Below are 17,948 nucleotides of genomic sequence, written 5' to 3'. Positions count from 1 at the left end.
CATTTAGAAAAACTCATCACTTGCAGAACTAAATCTTCCGGGAAATCATCTAGGCTAGTTAGTCACACCATTGATAAATTGGATTTGAAGACAACTTCAAACGCCTTGTCACGGTACTTACATACTTGTTTGCACGGAGATCTACGAAATTGAAGAGAAATAACGCTTGTGTGATAACCCTCCAGGAGATTTCTAATGCTGAAAATGCATCATAGGAATCTGTAAATGATGGTGGAGTGGAGTGGAAGGATGCCCGTGGAAACCAGTCCAAACCAGCGTCGAGGTCAAGAGGCAATGCAGGCAGATACCGCGGTCTCTAAGGGCATCCATGATGCGACAGAGTAGGACCTTAGCTACGACAGCTTTTCTCTCGAATCTTGGAGTGTTCTACCTGGATGACAATTCGAATAGGTTAATAGTCATTTACACTCTAGTATGCTACCCGGGACTGACAATAAGCTCTCCTCGAGACTCAGAAATGCAAGTAGAAGCACTCATAAAGAAGCAAATTAGCAGTGGAAGTAGTTGAAGAAGAAATCTCAAGGTTCACTGATGTTGTCTTGACAGATATATACTAGGCTCCGAGAGTGTGTTCCAAGGTCGTGATGTGTTTGCGGTCATACACCTCCATCTCGACGTCAATCACCAATCAAGACAATAATTCCATCATCGGGAGTATATGTGTCGTAGCAAGGGAATTGCACCCAAGCTGTTGCGTTTGACTCTTTTATTCCAGGCGCCTCTAAAATCTTCCCAGATACGCAAACGACCAGAAAACATGCATGTGGATTTTTGAACACCCAGACCATTCATTCCTGCAAGAAAAGACAACATGCTGCTCAAAGAAAGAACCCCATCCCCAGACCAGATGCGCCAAGGCATTAATACACCTCCATTTCCTCGTCCTGGATCTCGCCCTGTCCGTCGTCGTTTTCGCCGTCGTCGGAGGATTCGTCAGGGATCTGGATCTTGACCCTGCGAGCCTCGCCACCAAAGACCTTGACCTCGTGCTTCTTGGCGACCAGCTCCTCGTCCTCCACCTCCATACCGGCCTCGGCGTTGAGCTCCTTGAGCCTCTTGATCTCGCTGCCACGGAGGCGGGGGAGCAGGTGCTCGTTCTCGGAGACGAGCTTGCGTGCCTGGGCGAGCTCGCGGGCGCGCTTGCCAGCCATGCGCTTCTTGTAAAAGACGCGCTCTCTGCGGGCGCGGATCTCGCTGACGCGCTTCATGGCGACGATGGTCTTTTCCACCAGCTCGCGGTTGTAGCGCTCGGGAACGTTGCGGCGGGCGCCGAAGAGGAGGGTGCTGTCGCAGACCATCTCCTTGCCGGCCTTGACGCGGGAGGCCTTTGTCCACCGGAGGGAGCGGGGGTTACGCTTCATCTTGAAGTTGCGGTGGCATTTTGATCGGCAGAATCGAAAGGATTTTCCTGTTGCGGCGGTGTGAGCGAGGCGACAGAGTTGAAAGAGCTGGAGAGGGACGTACCATCGTTTCTGACAAAGGTGATACCCTTGGAAGGGTATGATGGGCGACCACAGAAAAAGCACGGGTCGACTCTAGAGTTAGGGAGTCAGCATCGCAGTCATTTCCACGGGAGCGCAAAAAACGTACCTCATCTTGGCGACTTGGTGATGGTTTACTAACTATCGCGAAATTTTGCAGACCAAAAAATCTGGTCTGCAAGGTGGGGGGTCGGCGCCACCCTTTTCCGCTCCGGATAACGATAAGAAAACGTTAATGGTGCAGGGGTCAGTCAGCATGTGGGTTTACACGTTCTGGCTGTGGATCAACAAGGCTCTTTCAACAACCATCATTTCGTCGCAAAGGGCATCTCAGATGTCTCAATCTCGCTCAGAATTTTAGCGATTTTCTCAAGTATCTACCCTCCGACTGTGATACATTTTTTAAATCCTCATGTGATCTCCAAAGCTCTCCTTGTCCAAGCAGGTCATGGATGTGTCCCTTTCTACTTTGAGCGCTCGCTCCGAGGCTCATTCCTGGTGATATCCACTGTAGCAGCTGTGTTGTTTGTAAATGCTATTACATTCGCGCTCAAGCAAGCGAATGCCTCAGAATCGCCCGTCCACTTACACAAATTCATTCACACCGGGTTCAAAGGCTCCGGGAAGGGTATCGGACTGTTTGAGCTACTCCCAAGATCCTTCGAAGATGTTATCAAGCTGCGAACAATTCACGTTGCTCTTCATATATCTAGACATATATTCCTCGACCGAAGGGTGAAAGGAAGAGACTAATAGTGTACGACGAGTAGAAAACTACGCTTCCGCTGGGCTGGAAAATGTTTTCAACTTTAATCGGGCGATATATCTTTAGCTTCTCTGGTACTGACGGAGCGTGACAGATCCTGATCCGGCCTATCAGTACTCGGTACAAGATGCTCGGTCTGACGGCAAAGACGGAGATTTTCTAAGCTTTGAGGCAATATCGTATGCCTAGGGATCGACACAGGATCCTATGCAAGCATTTTTTGAGTGTTCTTCGCAGCCTCAAGGTTTTACACATCTCGACATCGGTCAGAATCTGACCAGCGCTCTGCAGTATCTCAGACACGATGTAGCTTTTGATACGCTCCATCATCTCGGCGAGTAGACAGTACAAGTGGAGGATAGCTAGGTTCCCTCCGCTGACGCAACTGAGCCTGATTGGTATCGACCTGACCATCCTCTACCAATTTCTAAGGATACAACACACTGTATTGAGAGTGTGCTGCAGCGGGACTGGTTTTATCGCATGTGGATTCTTCAATAGAACATCCTGTCAAGCTCACAGAGCACAATTCAGTCCAAGTATAGTCAGATGCCTTGGCTCATTTCCAGCAACGCAGTATGTAGTCTCGAATCCAAGGGCAAACAGCTTCCCAAAGGCTTCCAAGATGCCGTACAAGCACTAGTCCGGATGACTCTCGATCCAAACCCCTGATCAATAGTGGACATCTTTCGTCGGCTTAGAACATACGAGACCATAGATCCACGGGACAAGGATGTATAACATGAGGAGATTGTCTTGATCTAGGTGGAGGGGAAGAAGCTGGCACGTCCTGTATCATTGTTTTCTGGATGGAAGCATACCATATCTGAAAGGAGAAAACTAATATAGTGGAACGCGAATATGCGTTAGAGGTCCGAATGAACGCAGCTGCCATACACATAAACATTGAAGACAATAATCTGCTACCACGGTTGTTGGCTTGCGGTGAGTATGTGAGTTCTTTGGGACCGAGTTACAGGTAGGTCCTTGTCATGGTGTGAATTTGTGATAATCGGGCGTGTTCTGGTTATAGAAATATCTGTTTAGCTCCTCTCACACAGGGACGCACAGGAACTTGTCGTGGGACTTAATAAAACCAATAGTATACACACATCCAATCAGACTCATTAGTTAGAGAATACGGGCTCGGGATGTAACCCTTGCAGACTGCCGTGATAAGCTTATCCATGGCTTGCATTGCCGCCGGAGTAGTGACAGTCACGGAAAAGATATCGTATCCCAAATCTAGGTCAATAGTGCAGATCTTGGATGGCCTTCCTCATTCACCAAGTTGGCCCATGCAATTTTGGGTGCTTTTTGACAAGGCCACGGCCAAACTTCCGAACTCAGCGACGACCCGAAGATGAATACGACGGGACCCAGAGCGGGGCGGGGCGGGAAGGAACCTTTGAAGATCGAGGTCTATCTAGATCAGGGAGGTGATTTTGCCGAGTGTAACGCGACTGATTAGTGATATAAGGCCAAGAGTTTAAGCAAACCTCGGGTTGGTATAATTGGCTGAAAGCTTAGGTCCTCGGAGGCAGCATGAATAGCATCCATTTCCTCAATTGGAAAGTCGTTGATAAGAGTTGTTTACCTGCCTCATTGAAATCTGGAGAGCTGGATAATAATAACAATCCAAAGACTGGGACCGATGCCCTGGCGCCTATATTAGAAGACAACCTATCCTTCTAGAACGTGATCTTCATCCACCACTTCATAGACTCTTCTCTTGCTTCTCCAGACCGCGACCATGAAGTTCTCTGCTGTTTCCGGCCTCGCACTGGCGACTGTTGCTGCCACTGGCGTCAGCGCCATGTCGGCCAAGATGGAAACCATGAAGATTGTCAAGCAAGAGCAATGGGCTCAGATGCGTGACGAAGGTGCCTTTGACGAGGATCAGTACCGGGCCATGGCTGTGACCAAGTGCGTCAACGGAAAGGCTGGAGAGTACTCTTGCAATAACGTCGACATGATGGCCTTCATGAGCCACCAGGACATGGGGAGCCGGACCCGCATGGGCAATGACATCTGGGGTATGTGTTTCGATATGAGAAACGAATCATTACGCTGACAAAACCTTTAAAGGATGGACATCCGCGACTGGTAGAGAGTTTGCCATTGTCGGCCAGAGCGACGGCACAGCCTTTGCAGAAATCAAGTCGGACGGCAGCATCGTCTACCTCGGCCGTCTACCAACCCAGACTGTCAACTCTGACTGGAGAGACATGAAGGTCATCGGCGACCACGTCTACATCGGTGCCGAGGCCAGCCGCCACGGCATCCAGGTCTTTGATCTGAAGAAGCTTCTCAGCATCAACCCCAACAGCCCCAAGACCTTTGCCATTGCCTCTGACTTGACCGCCTTCTTCAACGGAGTCGGCAACTCGCACAACATCGTGGCCAACCCTGACACCAACATGATCTACGCCGTGGGCACTGGCTCGGCTGCCAGCTGCCGAGGTGGTCTCTACATGATTGACGTGTCCGACCCGGCCAAGCCAGTCAAGGTTGGATGCGAGTCCCGTGACGGGTACGTCCACGACGCGCAGTGTGTCGTGTACGATGGTGTTGACACAGAGTTTAACGGCCATGAGATCTGCTTCAACTACAACGAGGACTCTCTCACCATCGTCGACGTGACAGACAAGGCTGCGCCTGTTCAGCTGTCTCGCGTGGGCTACTCTTGGAGCGCTTACACCCACCAGGGCTGGCTCGCCACGAGCGACATGCGCTACCTTCTCCTCGATGACGAGCTAGATGAGATGGACGGCACAACGCCAGACTCAAAGACAAAGACATATGTCTGGGACGTCAAGGACCTCAGGGCCCCCAAAATGACGGGAGTGTACTCTGCTCCCGTCACCACCATCGACCACAACCAGTATGTGCTGGACGGCCTGTCCTACCAGTCCAACTACGCCTCTGGTCTGCGCATCGTCGACGTCAGTTCTGTCGCCGAAGATCCCACCGGCTCCAAGTTCGAGCAGGTCGGTTTCTTTGACTGTGATCCTTTTGATGATAACACTACCGGGTCAGTGACGTTCCGTGGTGCATGGAGTGTTTACCCCTACTTCAAGTCGGGCCATATCGTCCTTAACAGCATTGAGCGCGGACTGTTTTCTCTCAAGTATACTGGACCCAAGCCTTAATTAGATGGCGGTTAGATCTTGAGTATAATAGATGTATGTAACTAAGTTATTTATGTTGGACATGAGGTTATCAATTTCCAGCTGTTTGTCACATAAACTTGTTGAACATGTGTTCTTTGTCATAGTCGAAGCCCAGCCCTTGATGGGCTAACTGAGACAGAAAATCGTCACATAGGCTCTTAGAGCATCCAAAGTTTTCAAGATACCACACAAAGCTTTAACGCTGGAGCCTGGACCACCTCAGTAACCTGAATAAGCTCAGCACCAAGGGTAGGATTCCACGATTGACGAGTATCTTTTATGAACCGGGGATGGCCCCTATAAGAAGCAGGGGGAAAAAAATATTCGGCAAGTATACTTGAAGACACCGTGGGTCTGAAAACTAAAAGTACATGTTGGGGTGTCTCTGCTCGAGGCTCTTCGCCTTGCTCATGGTCGTATCTGATGAACCTTCCCAAGTAGCATCCAATAGATTCTCGCTACCCATATCCTGTAAAGGGGACGTCGTCCTCTCGGAGCTTTGAGGATCTGTAACAGATGCCGAGAACTCAGGGGTAGCTACCGTTCTCTGCATGGGCAAGTTGAGTTCCGTCTGGGCAACTCTCAACGGTGCTGTAATGGAGTTACCGGGCTCTGATTTGCTCTGGAACCAGGTCTTTATATCATCTAGGGACTGGAGCGGTAGAGTATCCCACTCTCTTATCCGGTCAGCCTTTCGCTGTGAGGGAGGTTTGAGTGAAGACTGGGCATTTTCTGGGTTGTTTTCAAGTGACTGGAGAACTTGAAAGAGGGCCTCTTCCGTCTCGGCAAGGCGAGCTTCTAGCCGGGTGATGAATCCAATAGGAATGCCTCTGTTGAGCGTAATTAGCCTTGCCAACCCTCACTTGTAGTTGGGTTGTACCTCTTGTTTTGTTCAGGGTAATGACAGTTGGAGGGATCATGACTACATTGTAGACAGTGGGGTCTGCAATGATACAACTTAGCAACATGACCTGATATGATAACACATGAACTGACAGTTGCCGGTCACACTTGGACTCATCGTTAGCCGAGTTGATTCAAGGAGCAGTGTTGGATCTCACCTTGCGCTTCCTCTGCCGACAGTGGCCACAAGCAATGGGGTTCAGCAGCCTCTCAGCCTCTCCACCCGTAGCGTCACTATCGGTCATATGCAATCGCGCAATAAGTGATGCTCTTTATCGGGATTCTATGGTGAGTGGTGGTTTAGTTGATGGAGGTGACCCCACAGCGAAGCACCTTCTTGACCCCGCCTCGGAGGTTTCTTTGTCCGACGGAGCGCTAACAACTTTCGCGTCTCACAACCTTGAACCTTGTTCAACCTCACTTGTTACACATCTTTTCATACTTAGAAGTTGGAAGCGATTACTTTAAAGGATTCGGAATGGATCCGTCTTGATATGGGGAAATGGCTTCCCAGCAGTCACCTCACAACACTTCCGAGACAGCCTCTTGTTCAACCCCAGGATACCCCATTGAACCACGGAAACGAAAGCGATCTGCCTCGGGATCACAGCTGGCCCGCGAACATGGATTGATGCGAGATACAGGAGAGCACGACGCTGCTCGGTTTGTTGGTAGTGGAAGCGGCATACACTACATCCGCGCGGTGCATCTGAGACTTGCTAGGAGATCTGCTTTCAGGACAAACGACTCATCAGTCATCACCACTCTTATTCCTGGTGAAGACGACCAGCTTCGACAAGCATCTTCGGCGAGAAGGAATCGCGAGCAGGTTCTGTGGAAGAGTAGTGAAGTCTCTGTGAACCCCGAGAACGTTTCACCCTGTTTCGAAGACTTTGTCGAGTGGTCCAAAAGCTATTTCGAATCATGGCACCCGGTTCTTCCCTTTCTCCACGGCCCCGAGATTCTTCGACTGTTCGAAAAAGCCTCAAAGAATGGAATCACATCAATAAACTCCATGGATCAGGTCATTCTCAAGTCTGTTCTCTCCATATCCTTGGCCGATAGCCGCCAAGGCGCCCCGGTCCATAAGCCGATTCCAAATCAGCTCGTCTTTGAAAGCGTCGACGACGCAGTGGCAAGCTCACAGTTTGCCTTGAGTCAGCCAGCATCAATCCGCTCAACCCAGGCAGCTTTGGCAATTCAGCTGTTTCTCACTTCCATGCTCTGTCTCAATGCCGCATCTCGCCTAGGCGGACTGATCGTGCGTATGGCTTTCCACATGGGTCTTCATCGCTGTCCGATAAGATTTCCCTTCTTCACCGCTGAGGAGGCTTCTGTTCGGCGCCGTGTTTTCTGGTGTATATACAGTCTTGAGAGACTTCTCTGTCAGTCCCTCGGATTGCCGCTTGATATCCAGGACGATGACCTGGACGTTTGTTACCCAGGAGAGGAACGACATCCTACGACGGGTTCCACTGAAGATGCAGGAAAGCTGCAATTACTCACATTTGTGGCGAAACACGCGCGTATTCGGGGCCTTATTCTTGAGCTCCGTAACAAATCTATTATGCAGCGGCAAGAAACGGCAGATCGAACGGCATTTGTGCAAACTGAGCTTGCAAAATGGTCCAACGAGATACAAGATGCTGTGGAAGAGGATGAGATAGCCGATCATGCCTCAGATGTGGGAGAGGCCTCACCCACTATCTCTCCAAACCACAAACTCATGCTCCTCATCCTGAAGCACGAGGCAGCAATCTGTCTGAACCGGCCAGGTCTAGCGTCAGAGTATCCATCCTCTTCTTACTCTTCTGCTTTTCAAGCATGTATCTCTGCGGCCAAGTCCATCTTCATACTCTTGAAGAAGCACGGAAACCGCAATCGCCTAGCAACAGACTCGACTGGCAGAAGACTACAAACTCCGCTTCTCTGGCCTTCGTTCACTTGGGCTGTGTGGATCAGTGCCTTTGTTCTCATACACGCGGCATTTGAGAACCAGGTTCCACTGGACAGCGCAATGAGGTAGCTTATTCTGTCCATTTTCTTGTTATTACTATGTTGACTTGCATCTAGACATGTCATGGCTGGAAAAGGTATTCTCAGTCATCTGGCAGCAAGAGACACATCATGGCCAGAGTATTGTCTCGGCGCCATAGATGAACTAATCTCTGCTGTACAAGAACTTTCCCAAGCTCGAGCTCCACCTCTAGAATCTCCTACCGATGACTCTATCACCTCCCATTCCCGAACCCTAGCGGCTCGACAACAGGACGAAAACAACTTTGCGCGTACGAGACGAAGAGAAACAGTCACAGGATGGGAACAATCAGCGACTGGTAGGTCCAACGACCCCAGTGGCAACGTATCAAGAGACTTGTCTACACTGCCGGAACACGAGGCAAACTTTGATACCACATCGCAGCATTATCCCGCAGGTCCGTCTGGAGCTCCTTTGGGACAAATTCCTTGGCAACAGAGACACCCACAACCACATCACCTGGCTCATGTAAACGCGCAAAATGGATCCGACTCGCAACCGGGTGCACCAGGTGTTTCACGTATGAATAATGGCCACGATGGACCATCTTTCACGGCCTCTTTAGGTCAAGCTGACTCTAATCTGGACACGGTGCCAGTTGAAGGTCAGGAGTCGATCATGTGGTATGACCAGCTGTTTGCGAGTTCCTTCAGCGCCATTGACAATCCGTTTCTTGTGGCTGCTGAGTTTGATGCATCGATCGATCCAACTTGGAATTACCTGAGGTAGTCTTGGAAGTCCAAGTGTGTACTTTAGTAACTATCATAATGTGTAAATTAGTTTTCCTGGCGGGATGGCAGGATAGAACGATGGGGCTTCCATGGCTGCGCCTTTGAAATCGAGCAGGTGAAAAGGTAGATTTATGTTTCTCGTCCCGCCAATAGCTATCGACAAGTCATGAAAACGAGTGGTTTGACAAGCCGACCCCCCGACCCCCTTGTGAGCCGACCCCTTTCGATACCTATTAGCTAATAGCAAGGTTAGGATAAGGGTTATAGTTAGCTAAGGTTTTGGTTGAGATTAGTCTGTAATTAATTTAAAGTGCAAAGGGGGTCAGCTTGACTGCATACACCATAAAAAAGGGCATTGTTTAATCCCTTCAACACCTAGGAGTGACAAAACTTGTGGTCCTCGCCAAGATACTTGGCAAGATAAGAACTGCAGCTAACTTCTTGGCTCTGTAGGCTATAGCTCAGACAGTGAACAGATCAAGGAGTAGAACAAGGCGACTTGTGCCAGCACAGTTACAAGTCAGAAGAGGGTTTTTCAATTTATACTTCTGACTGATTACCTTGCCGCTAAGGGAGCGTGATATTCACAAATCCACTACCTTTCCTCGCCCAAAACTGTCGACCAACTACTCATAACTCTTACAAACCGAAGTAAACTACCCAAGCTATCAAGTTTCCTAACTCCAGCTCGTTTTCCTTAGTAGGCATACCTAGTTGCGTCCACGTTACCATCCCGGTCAAGCTTCTTGTTGGTGCGAACAAGCCAAGTCCTCATGACCCAAGTCGAAGCAATGCACATGACAGCAAAGGCAGCGTTACTAGCCATACCAGTAAGATAGCGGGGTCCGTCGCTCTTGGGGTATAGGTACGCCGTGTAGATGTAGGACGCATTGGCGATGACGTTGACGATGGATAAGCTCACAGACTTTTTCTCTGGAGTTGAACCGAGAGTTGCCGACACCCAGCCTAGGATCATGGAGTTGACTGCATACGCACCACTGGCGAACAAGAAACAGGCGATGTAGCGAGCTGGTGTGTTGAGAGTTGCGCAGGAGATGATGTAACCGACAAGAGCGATACCCATGCAAACTGTGATGTGCCACGTTCGTTCGTTGTATCTTCCGGAAGAGAGACCAGCCAGGTAACCAAAGAAACCGGAAACGAGGTAGGGAGGGCAAGTAAGGACAAGAGTGATCGTGCTGTTGAAGCCAAGAGATCCAACAACAGTGGGGAAGAAGTTGTTGAACGAACAAGCAGAAAGATGCATGTTCTGAATGAAGCAGAACAGCCACAGACGAGGATCTCGGATAGCCTGGGAGAATCCGGCTCGAGCTCCCTTGCTCTCTTCGAATCCCACAGTATCACGAACCATTCTGTCATGAGCGAGCTGTCGCTCCTCGGGCTTCAACCATCGTGTAGTCAAGGGACTATCAGCAAGGGTAAACATGCCAATGATTCCAACCGCAAAGGTCAAAACGCCCTCAATGATGAAAAGCCACTGCCATCCCTTGAGTCCATGATGCCCATCAATAGTGCCAAAAGTAGCAGCGGCAATAAGACCAGAGAAAGAAGTAGCAAAGATATTTCCCGAGTATAAAATCGACAGTCTCGTAGCAATCTCCTTTCGAGTGTAAAAGATGGAAAGAAGGTATAGAGCACCGGGATAGAAGGGAGCTTCTGCGACACCGAGGAAGAATCGGAGGAGCACGAGGCCCGTGTAGTTCTTTGCGAGAGCGGTGCAGGCGGATACGACCGCCCAGCCCATCATGCAGATGGACATGTAGATGGAGGGTCGGACGCGTTTCGACGAGATTAACATGTTGGAGGGGATTTGCATGAGCAGGTAGCTATTGGGTGTTAGTAGAGGAAGAGAGGAGTTTGGTTGTGTTGACTTACCCGACGAATAGGATGGAGATACAGGTGTTGTACTGAGTTCCCCTGAGACCGAGATCATCCTCCAATCCGTTCAACCTTGCCTGAGCAATAGCATTTCGATCCAGCTACACCGTTCAATCAGCAAAGTAAACAACGATCTCGAACATCAAACTCACATAGTTGAGAAAGTACATGGCCCACAGAGTAGGCATGATGCGAAAGTCAAGCTTCCTCACAAGACGAATCTCTGCAGGATCAGTCTTTTTGACAGCACCAGAGTAATCAGCCTCTGCGTCACCAAGAACACCTCCTTTCTCGACGGGAGACATTTCGACAAAGTTGTCTTCAGGCTTGCGCTCGATGCTCTCACGCTTTGAATCGGCCGTCATAATGAAAAGAGATGAAGTTGATGTAGTTGAAGGGGCTTTTAGAAGTGAGGAAGCCTGCTGTCTGATTAGCATCTCTATCGTGGCCAAGACCGGCGTCTTATATCCAGGAGATCAACCCCCCCTGCCACAAACATCCCCTTGGGGCCCCAGGTTTTCCTTCCCCCAGATCACCGCCCTTAGACCGAAGCCTAGGCCCTCGTGGTCTGAACCTTTTTTTTTGCTTCACTAGCGGCGGACATTGAATTGGCCGCTTATTTGGAGCGGAACACGATGCGGGGATGGCCGCGGAGAGGAGGGTTGTAATGGCAAGGGCGTAGATCTTTTTGGTGTCGTTAGTTTGCGGGGTTGGAAATGTCTCGGTCTGGGGGCTGGGGGAGCAGGTGATGAGGACTTTATGGTGAGATTAGAAGAGTTTTTTGAGTCTATTGGATTATTATTTGAGAAGAGTCTGGCATCTTGTGTGTACTACAGTATCTCTATATCGCCCATTGTTGGGAATAGGGGTCTACTTGACCTCCTTCACCTCAACCACCTCCCGATCTCTATTCAAAACAACCTGCACATGCTTCTTCTCCCCATCCTCAAAGAAATTCTCCTTCTGTAAACGCTCAAGGAACAGCTCATAAGCCGGCATGTAACCCCGCACAAACCGCGTCACCTGCTCATCCGTCATACCAGTCTTGTGCTTCCTCAATGCCTTTTCCTGATCCAACCTCCACTCGTAAACATGAACAAGTTTATCCGTGCTCAGGTGCAGAAAAGCGTCAAAGTGCTGCGGTCCGGTGAAGGAGTTGCAGTATCTTGAGAGGTTTTCGTTGATGAGGAGGAGGTGGGAGATGTCGTGGTCCGCGAGCGTGTTTGTGAGTGAAGAGTCGGGAGATTCCTTTGCTTGCTTCCATTTCTGGGTTGTTTCTTCTTTGGTTAGGGGCTTGAAGCCTAGACACCAGCCTTCGAAGATGAGCACGTCGAGGCCTTGGTCCAGGGGTACTTTCTCCCACTGCCCCACAGGAACCCTTCCTCCTTGGCCACTATGAAGACTCTTGTCATATGCAGGCCAAGCAACATAGCCTCCATTATCAGTGTTAAAGTCTCCAAGCTTGCTGAAGAACTCTTTGGCCAAGACCTCATCGTGAGTCCCAGGTTGTCCTCGACTCTGAAGAAGCCCATTATCTGGATTCGCCTCTCGAATAGCCACGAGCTCGGCATGGTCGAGGTACAGATCATCCAGTGACACGATCCTGGTCTTGAGGTTGTGCTGAGTGGTCAGGGCTTGGGAGAGAGCCCCAGCCCATGTCGACTTGCCGCTCCCCTGCAGACCAGACAGACCCAAGACGAACGGCTTTGAGGTCTTTTGCCGGTGGGTGTTGATCAGGGGGAGGAAGATGGCCAGGACGGATTCGATTGCTTTGGCGTCAATCATATTTGCGAGAGTAGAGTCAAGAGTTTGTGAGTTGGTCTTTGGGAGTCAGCTGATGATTTGAGCACTTGTAATGTGAAGCACTGATGTCAAAACAGAGTTGAGTCACTGCGTTATCTCGTCTACTACCGAGGTTGTGAACAAGTGCCTCACTCCTCCAACTTTTTTGGCTCACATCTCAGATCCTTCCCCGCATCATGGGATAAATTACCGGTTCATTGTTCATGAGTCGTGGGGTTAACTCAAGCGGACATTTCTTTGTCCGCGGGTCCTTGATGGTCCGCTCCACTTGATGCAGGGCCTCAACTGATGCGCAGCATGAATCGACCGATACAAGTCCGCGCTCGGAGAAGAGATGCAGCTACAAAAGAAATCATCTTGAAGCTTCAAATTCAACATCTTCACCTCAGATTAATCCAGTCAGAGTAACACATCATGTCTCCCAGCGCAGTCGTCGCAAAAAAGGCTTACAGCATCGCCTCCATCCCCGCTGATGGCATCGGCCCCGAGGTCATCGAGGCTGGTATTGAGGCATTGAATGCGCTTGCCGATGCTCTTCAGACTTTTGAGCTCAATTTTACTCATTATGATTGGAGCTCTGATACTTATAAGAAGACTGGAAAGTATATCCCGGATGGTGGTCTGGAGCAGCTCAAGAAGCATGATGCCATTCTCTTTGGTGCCGTAGGAGCGCCTGGTAAGTCTACACCTCTTCTTCAAATGAGCTAGGCTTATATGTATTAGATGTTCCTGATCACATCTCTCTGTGGGGTCTCCGCCTCGCCATCTGCCAGCCCTTCCAGCAGTACGCCAACGTGCGCCCAACACGCGTCCTCAAGGGTACCCAATCTCCCCTGCGCAACTGCAAGACGGGCGATCTCGACTGGGTCATCATCCGCGAAAACAGCGAAGGCGAATACGCCGGCCAAGGCGGTCGCTCCCATCGCGGTCAACCCTGGGAGACAGCCACTGAAGTCGCCATCTTTACCCGACACGGCGTGTCGAGACTGATGCGCTTCGCCTTTGAGACGGCGCAGAAGAGGCCTCGCAAGCTTTTGACTGTTGTTACAAAGAGTAACGCTCAGAGGAATGGCATGGTTTTGTGGGATGAGGTTGCTGCTGATGTCGGAAAGGAGTTTCCTGATGTCACGGTGGATAAGATGTTGGTGGATGCCATGACGACGAGGATGGTGTTGAAGCCTGAAAGCTTGGACACGATTGTAGCATCCAACTTGGTAAGAATACTCTGATGATATATACTCTACATACAGAGCTGACATCTATCCAGCATGCCGACATCCTCTCGGATTTAGCCGCCGCCCTCGCCGGCTCAATCGGCATCGCCCCAACCAGCAACCTGGACCCAACCCGTCAAAACCCCTCCATGTTTGAGCCCATCCACGGCTCCGCCTTTGACATTACCGGCAAGGGCGTCGCCAACCCCGTAGCAACCTTCTGGACAGCCGCTGAGATGCTGACCTGGCTCGGTGAGGAAGAGGCGTCGACAAAGCTGATGGAGGTTGTCGAGACGGTGTGCGAGTCGGGAGTCGTCACACAGGATCTTGGTGGCAAGTCGACGACCAAGGAGGTTACGGAGGCTGTGGTGGCTGAGATTAAGAAGAGCCTGGGTAAGGCGTCCAAGTAGTGGATGAAAATGAGAATAGACTGTTACGTTCTGTATTCAGGGTGCTCAAATAAGGAGCCCATTGAAAGGATAAACTATAGGTAACATATGTACACTTCAATGGTTCATTGATCAATTCTTACATGGTGTTGGTCAACGGCCCATGACTGCTTCATGTCGCGCGTTCTTGATGAAGGTGACTCCAAGACAGCTACTCTAAGATCACCAGAAGAGTAGATTAATGACTGAAATAATGTTATAAACAATGCTTCTTTATCCGCGTATCTCATTCACACCTCTTCATGTACAAGACACCATTGTTTGTGTGTTCATACACCGCCTACTCCTTTGTCTTCATCCAAACTAACAACTCTTTAATCCACATACTGAACAACACAAGATACAGATCAAAGACGCTTGTGTAAACATGTAGCTATATAGCAACAAATATCCTCATCTCATCACAACAAGTAAATCACCCACAACAAATACTAACAAACAATCACAATGTGTCAAGTCACAATCTACTCCTGTCGCCACGACGACTGCCCCCTCTTCACAACCGCCCACATCCTCTTCTGCGAGGGAGTCCGCAGCAAGCGAACCTTTACGTTCGCCCTCAAGGAGCGCATCGCCAAGTTCGACCAGAGGGAGGGCATCCGTCTTCCCGCCTACGAGGGATGTACCGGGCTTGAGATTGGCCCTTATCCTAGTAAGAAAGGGGTCTGCACTGTTCATGCTTTCGATTAGTCTTTTGAGGCGACGTGTTGAGAGTAGGGCATTTTGGGGTTGAGCCTTGAAGTAGCTGCTCTCTATAGATCAATCGGCATAGCACAAATACACAGACTTTTGTCATCGTTAACATCATTTGCTTTTATTATAACTTCGTAGAGTTTTCACTTCCCTCCCCTCTCGTGACTATCATCAAGCGTACCAACAAGCCCATCCCTCCAACCCCCTCCTCCAACAAAACACACAACATCAACTCATCGCGCCATTCTCCGCAAAATATTCCGAAGCCTCTCATCAACCAAAATCCACCTATTCTGCCTCCACTCCAAAGCCTCCTGCGCAGCCCTCACAGCCTCATCATTCGGCTCAGGCAATCTCCTTGCAGCTCTAACCTCACGAATCGCAATCGCCAAAAGGTGGTTGTTGCGCAGGAGAAAGAACTCCCACCACGGTTGGGGCTATATACAAATCATCAGCTTACCTATTCCTCCACCATCCTTCTGAGAGGAGATTGCCGACTGTTACTCGAGGGCCGCGGTGGTAGGGCGACCCAGGCAAGGTCTGCGCCCACTGATGTATCCTCTCCGCGCGGCCCAACGCTTCAGCCTGGGCAAATCTCCAGTCCCAGAGGGGATGTGCTTGATGCATTGCAAAATCCACAAGAGGACCTACATCTTCCCTGTTCCTGAAAATATCCCACCGTTGGCGGTCCATTGGCACATGAAGATGTTGTCCTTCTGGTATGTACACCTCATGGAGGAGTTCAGCAACGTCTTCCATCCTCGTAAATATATTGGTAGGGTCAGGCGGGGGTAGTCGGGCGAAATCAACCACGTCGCGGAGTCTCACTATCCGTTCTTCTTGTGGGTGTGGTTCTGGTGCCTCCATTGCCGGGGGCGGTAGATCCAGGTCAGGCATCGGCTCAGGCTCGACCAGCTCTGGTTGAGGTCTTTCGTACACCTGATCCCAACGGTCCCGCCTATAAGCATAGACTACCTGATCTTCTTCTCTCTCTCGGTGGTGGTGATGCCGTCCATAAGCAGGACCCGCCTCTGCGTAATCTCTTTCTTGATATAGACCATGAGGCCGTCTATAAGCAGGGCCTGCATCTTCGTCTTCTTGAGCCCGGTGTCGACGATGCTCTCTATGAGCAGGACCTGCTTCCTCCTCTCTTACTCGGTGTCGATGATGATGATGTCTATGAGCAGGGCCTGCATGCTCTTCTTCTCTCTCTCGATGCCCATGATGTCGACGGTGATGTTCATGAGCAGGACCCGGCTCCGCATCATTTCTCTCTCGATGCTCGTGTTCTCTCATGGGAAGTCTCTCCAGACGTCTCGTTCGTCTTCTCACCCCCGTGACTCTCGGACCACGATCCTCTTCTCCGTATCGAGGCCGCAACTGAGGAATTCTTAGGGCAGGCTCAACAGCTTCCACATTTCGCGGAGCCCGACGGTACCTTTCCGGCTTCCTTCCAGGCCGACGTCGCATCGGCACCATGTGATTATGCCCTCCGTATAACTCGCAGTCGCACGACTTCCAGCGCTCACCACAAATGAGACAGAACTCTGCTCGACAAGCAACGCACCTACTCCAGTTAGTAAAACAACACATATGCATCCTCAGGGAAATACTTGCGTTATGTGGTTGCAGGCTTCTGCAAGCTGAACCATAATCCCACAACCAGGACAATTGACGATCCGTCTCCGATCCATCATCTCCCACAAATCCTCCCCAATCTCCCCCTCATCACATCTCCGTCTACCATGATTTCGCCCTCCGCAGCGCTGACAAGTCAACTGCTCGCATATGAGACACTCCCCATGACAGTCCAGGGGAATAAATGCTGCGCAGTGGGGATCGTGGCAGTATAATCGGTCCGGTAAGGGGACTTCGCTCTCCTCCTCCAGCTGGCGGAAAAGATGTACCAGGGCTGGACGCTGTGCAAGTCGAATCGTCTCCTCTCTAAAGTGCACACAGCATCTTGGAGGAAACTCGGTAAGACCAGCGAGACCTCGTCGGATCAACTCGCGGAGACAAGGATAGCAGTATACGCAGTTGCAAGGGACTCTGACATGTCCCCCCTCACCACAGATGATGCACTCTCCAAGGTTACCACGCAGTCGCTCAACCTGTCTTTCAGGTTCAGGCGTCGCTCGAAGCGCAGCCAATCTCTCCACCTCATCGAGTGTAATCCGGTGGTCGAGATTGAGAAAGTCTCCCTCTGCAAGTCGCTCAGCTGCAAGCTCCTCCTCGGGGATGATCCTCTCTACCAAGTCAACCTGCTCAAGTTCATCCGCCATTTGAATAGCCAGATATATACTCCGAGCCATGGCGTCCTCAGAGGGGGGGTCTATAGGCGGGTCGATATTAACCCGAAGCATGAGATCGATAAGGTCCGGGTGGACGCGGTCAAAGGCGTCGCCGTCGCGGTGGTTCATGACGGGCGACTATTCTCGATATCTAGCTGTCGTAGTGATGTTGTTTCAGCAAGATCCAAAAGTAAACACAAGGGGGTAAATGGGGGAATAAGTAAGAGACTTTGGTGTCTACGCGGGTCGGAACCCTGATAACAAAACCGTTGAGTGAAAGGGGCGATGTTGGCCTCTCTCGCCGAAAGATCTGGATGTCGTATAAAGTTAAAGCCTTTGCAGCCTCACAAAGGGGTAAAGAACACATCTTTATAGTTTAAATGCAAAAGACTCTTCTTCACAGAGCCATGGTAAGGGCAGTGATGATAGATCATAAACCCCTTGGGATGGATGGCCTCCTTAGTGACTCAACAGGTCAATAAACCC

At 50.4% G+C, this 17,948-nt stretch overlaps 8 protein-coding genes across 8 annotated transcripts; 3 read left to right on the top strand and 5 right to left on the bottom strand.

The window, feature by feature from the left end:
- Positions 1-699: 699 nt before the first annotated feature.
- Positions 700-1,631, bottom strand: NECHADRAFT_102406 (ribosome biogenesis protein RLP24). Its single transcript, XM_003053889.1, has 3 exons — positions 1,612-1,631; positions 1,486-1,556; positions 700-1,429 (listed from the first exon to the last, which is right to left on the bottom strand). The coding sequence occupies exons 1-3, from the start codon at positions 1,614-1,616 to the stop codon at positions 882-884; spliced, it is 624 nt and encodes a 207-aa protein (XP_003053935.1). The 5' UTR covers positions 1,617-1,631; the 3' UTR covers positions 700-881.
- Positions 1,632-4,084: 2,453 nt separating this feature from the next.
- Positions 4,085-5,420, top strand: NECHADRAFT_90503 (uncharacterized protein; the record flags this gene model as incomplete). Its single annotated transcript, XM_003054600.1, has 2 exons — positions 4,085-4,304; positions 4,357-5,420. 2 exons carry the CDS (start codon positions 4,085-4,087, stop codon positions 5,418-5,420), a joined length of 1,284 nt encoding a protein of 427 aa, XP_003054646.1.
- A 382-nt stretch (positions 5,421-5,802) lies between these two features.
- NECHADRAFT_75582 (uncharacterized protein) lies at positions 5,803-6,462 on the bottom strand (the record flags this gene model as incomplete). The annotated part of the gene is made up of 3 exons (XM_003053888.1): positions 5,803-6,269; positions 6,322-6,384; positions 6,438-6,462. 3 exons carry the CDS (start codon positions 6,460-6,462, stop codon positions 5,803-5,805), a joined length of 555 nt encoding a protein of 184 aa, XP_003053934.1.
- A 384-nt stretch (positions 6,463-6,846) lies between these two features.
- Positions 6,847-8,370, top strand: NECHADRAFT_31686 (uncharacterized protein; the record flags this gene model as incomplete). Its single annotated transcript, XM_003054599.1, has 1 exon — positions 6,847-8,370. One exon carries the CDS (start codon positions 6,847-6,849, stop codon positions 8,368-8,370), a length of 1,524 nt encoding a protein of 507 aa, XP_003054645.1.
- A 1,440-nt stretch (positions 8,371-9,810) lies between these two features.
- NECHADRAFT_31745 (uncharacterized protein) lies at positions 9,811-11,317 on the bottom strand (the record flags this gene model as incomplete). The annotated part of the gene is made up of 3 exons (XM_003053887.1): positions 9,811-10,960; positions 11,010-11,113; positions 11,165-11,317. The coding sequence occupies 3 exons, from the start codon at positions 11,315-11,317 to the stop codon at positions 9,811-9,813; spliced, it is 1,407 nt and encodes a 468-aa protein (XP_003053933.1).
- A 565-nt stretch (positions 11,318-11,882) lies between these two features.
- On the bottom strand, positions 11,883-12,797 carry NECHADRAFT_75579 (uncharacterized protein; the record flags this gene model as incomplete). Its single annotated transcript, XM_003053886.1, has 1 exon — positions 11,883-12,797. One exon carries the CDS (start codon positions 12,795-12,797, stop codon positions 11,883-11,885), a length of 915 nt encoding a protein of 304 aa, XP_003053932.1.
- Positions 12,798-13,229: 432 nt separating this feature from the next.
- Positions 13,230-14,439, top strand: NECHADRAFT_31529 (uncharacterized protein; the record flags this gene model as incomplete). Its single annotated transcript, XM_003054598.1, has 3 exons — positions 13,230-13,491; positions 13,539-14,029; positions 14,083-14,439. The coding sequence occupies 3 exons, from the start codon at positions 13,230-13,232 to the stop codon at positions 14,437-14,439; spliced, it is 1,110 nt and encodes a 369-aa protein (XP_003054644.1).
- Positions 14,440-15,496: 1,057 nt separating this feature from the next.
- Positions 15,497-17,591, bottom strand: NECHADRAFT_75577 (uncharacterized protein; the record flags this gene model as incomplete). Its single annotated transcript, XM_003053885.1, has 3 exons — positions 15,497-15,608; positions 15,644-16,738; positions 16,876-17,591. 3 exons carry the CDS (start codon positions 17,589-17,591, stop codon positions 15,497-15,499), a joined length of 1,923 nt encoding a protein of 640 aa, XP_003053931.1.
- Between the last annotated feature and the right edge of the window lie 357 nt (positions 17,592-17,948).

This window comes from Fusarium vanettenii (genome assembly GCF_000151355.1).
Source record: "Fusarium vanettenii 77-13-4 chromosome 1 genomic scaffold NECHAsca_1_chr1_3_0, whole genome shotgun sequence".
NCBI lineage: Eukaryota > Fungi > Ascomycota > Sordariomycetes > Hypocreales > Nectriaceae > Fusarium > Fusarium vanettenii.
Note: the sequence above shows the minus strand (reverse complement) of the source record. Positions and strands in the feature narration are given on the sequence as shown.

Coding starts and splice junctions, on each gene's coding strand:
- NECHADRAFT_102406 (XM_003053889.1), bottom strand. Junction 1,430..1,485: donor CACCTTTGTCAGAAACGATG/GTACGTCCCTCT, acceptor CCGCCGCAACAG/GAAAATCCTTTCGATTCTGC.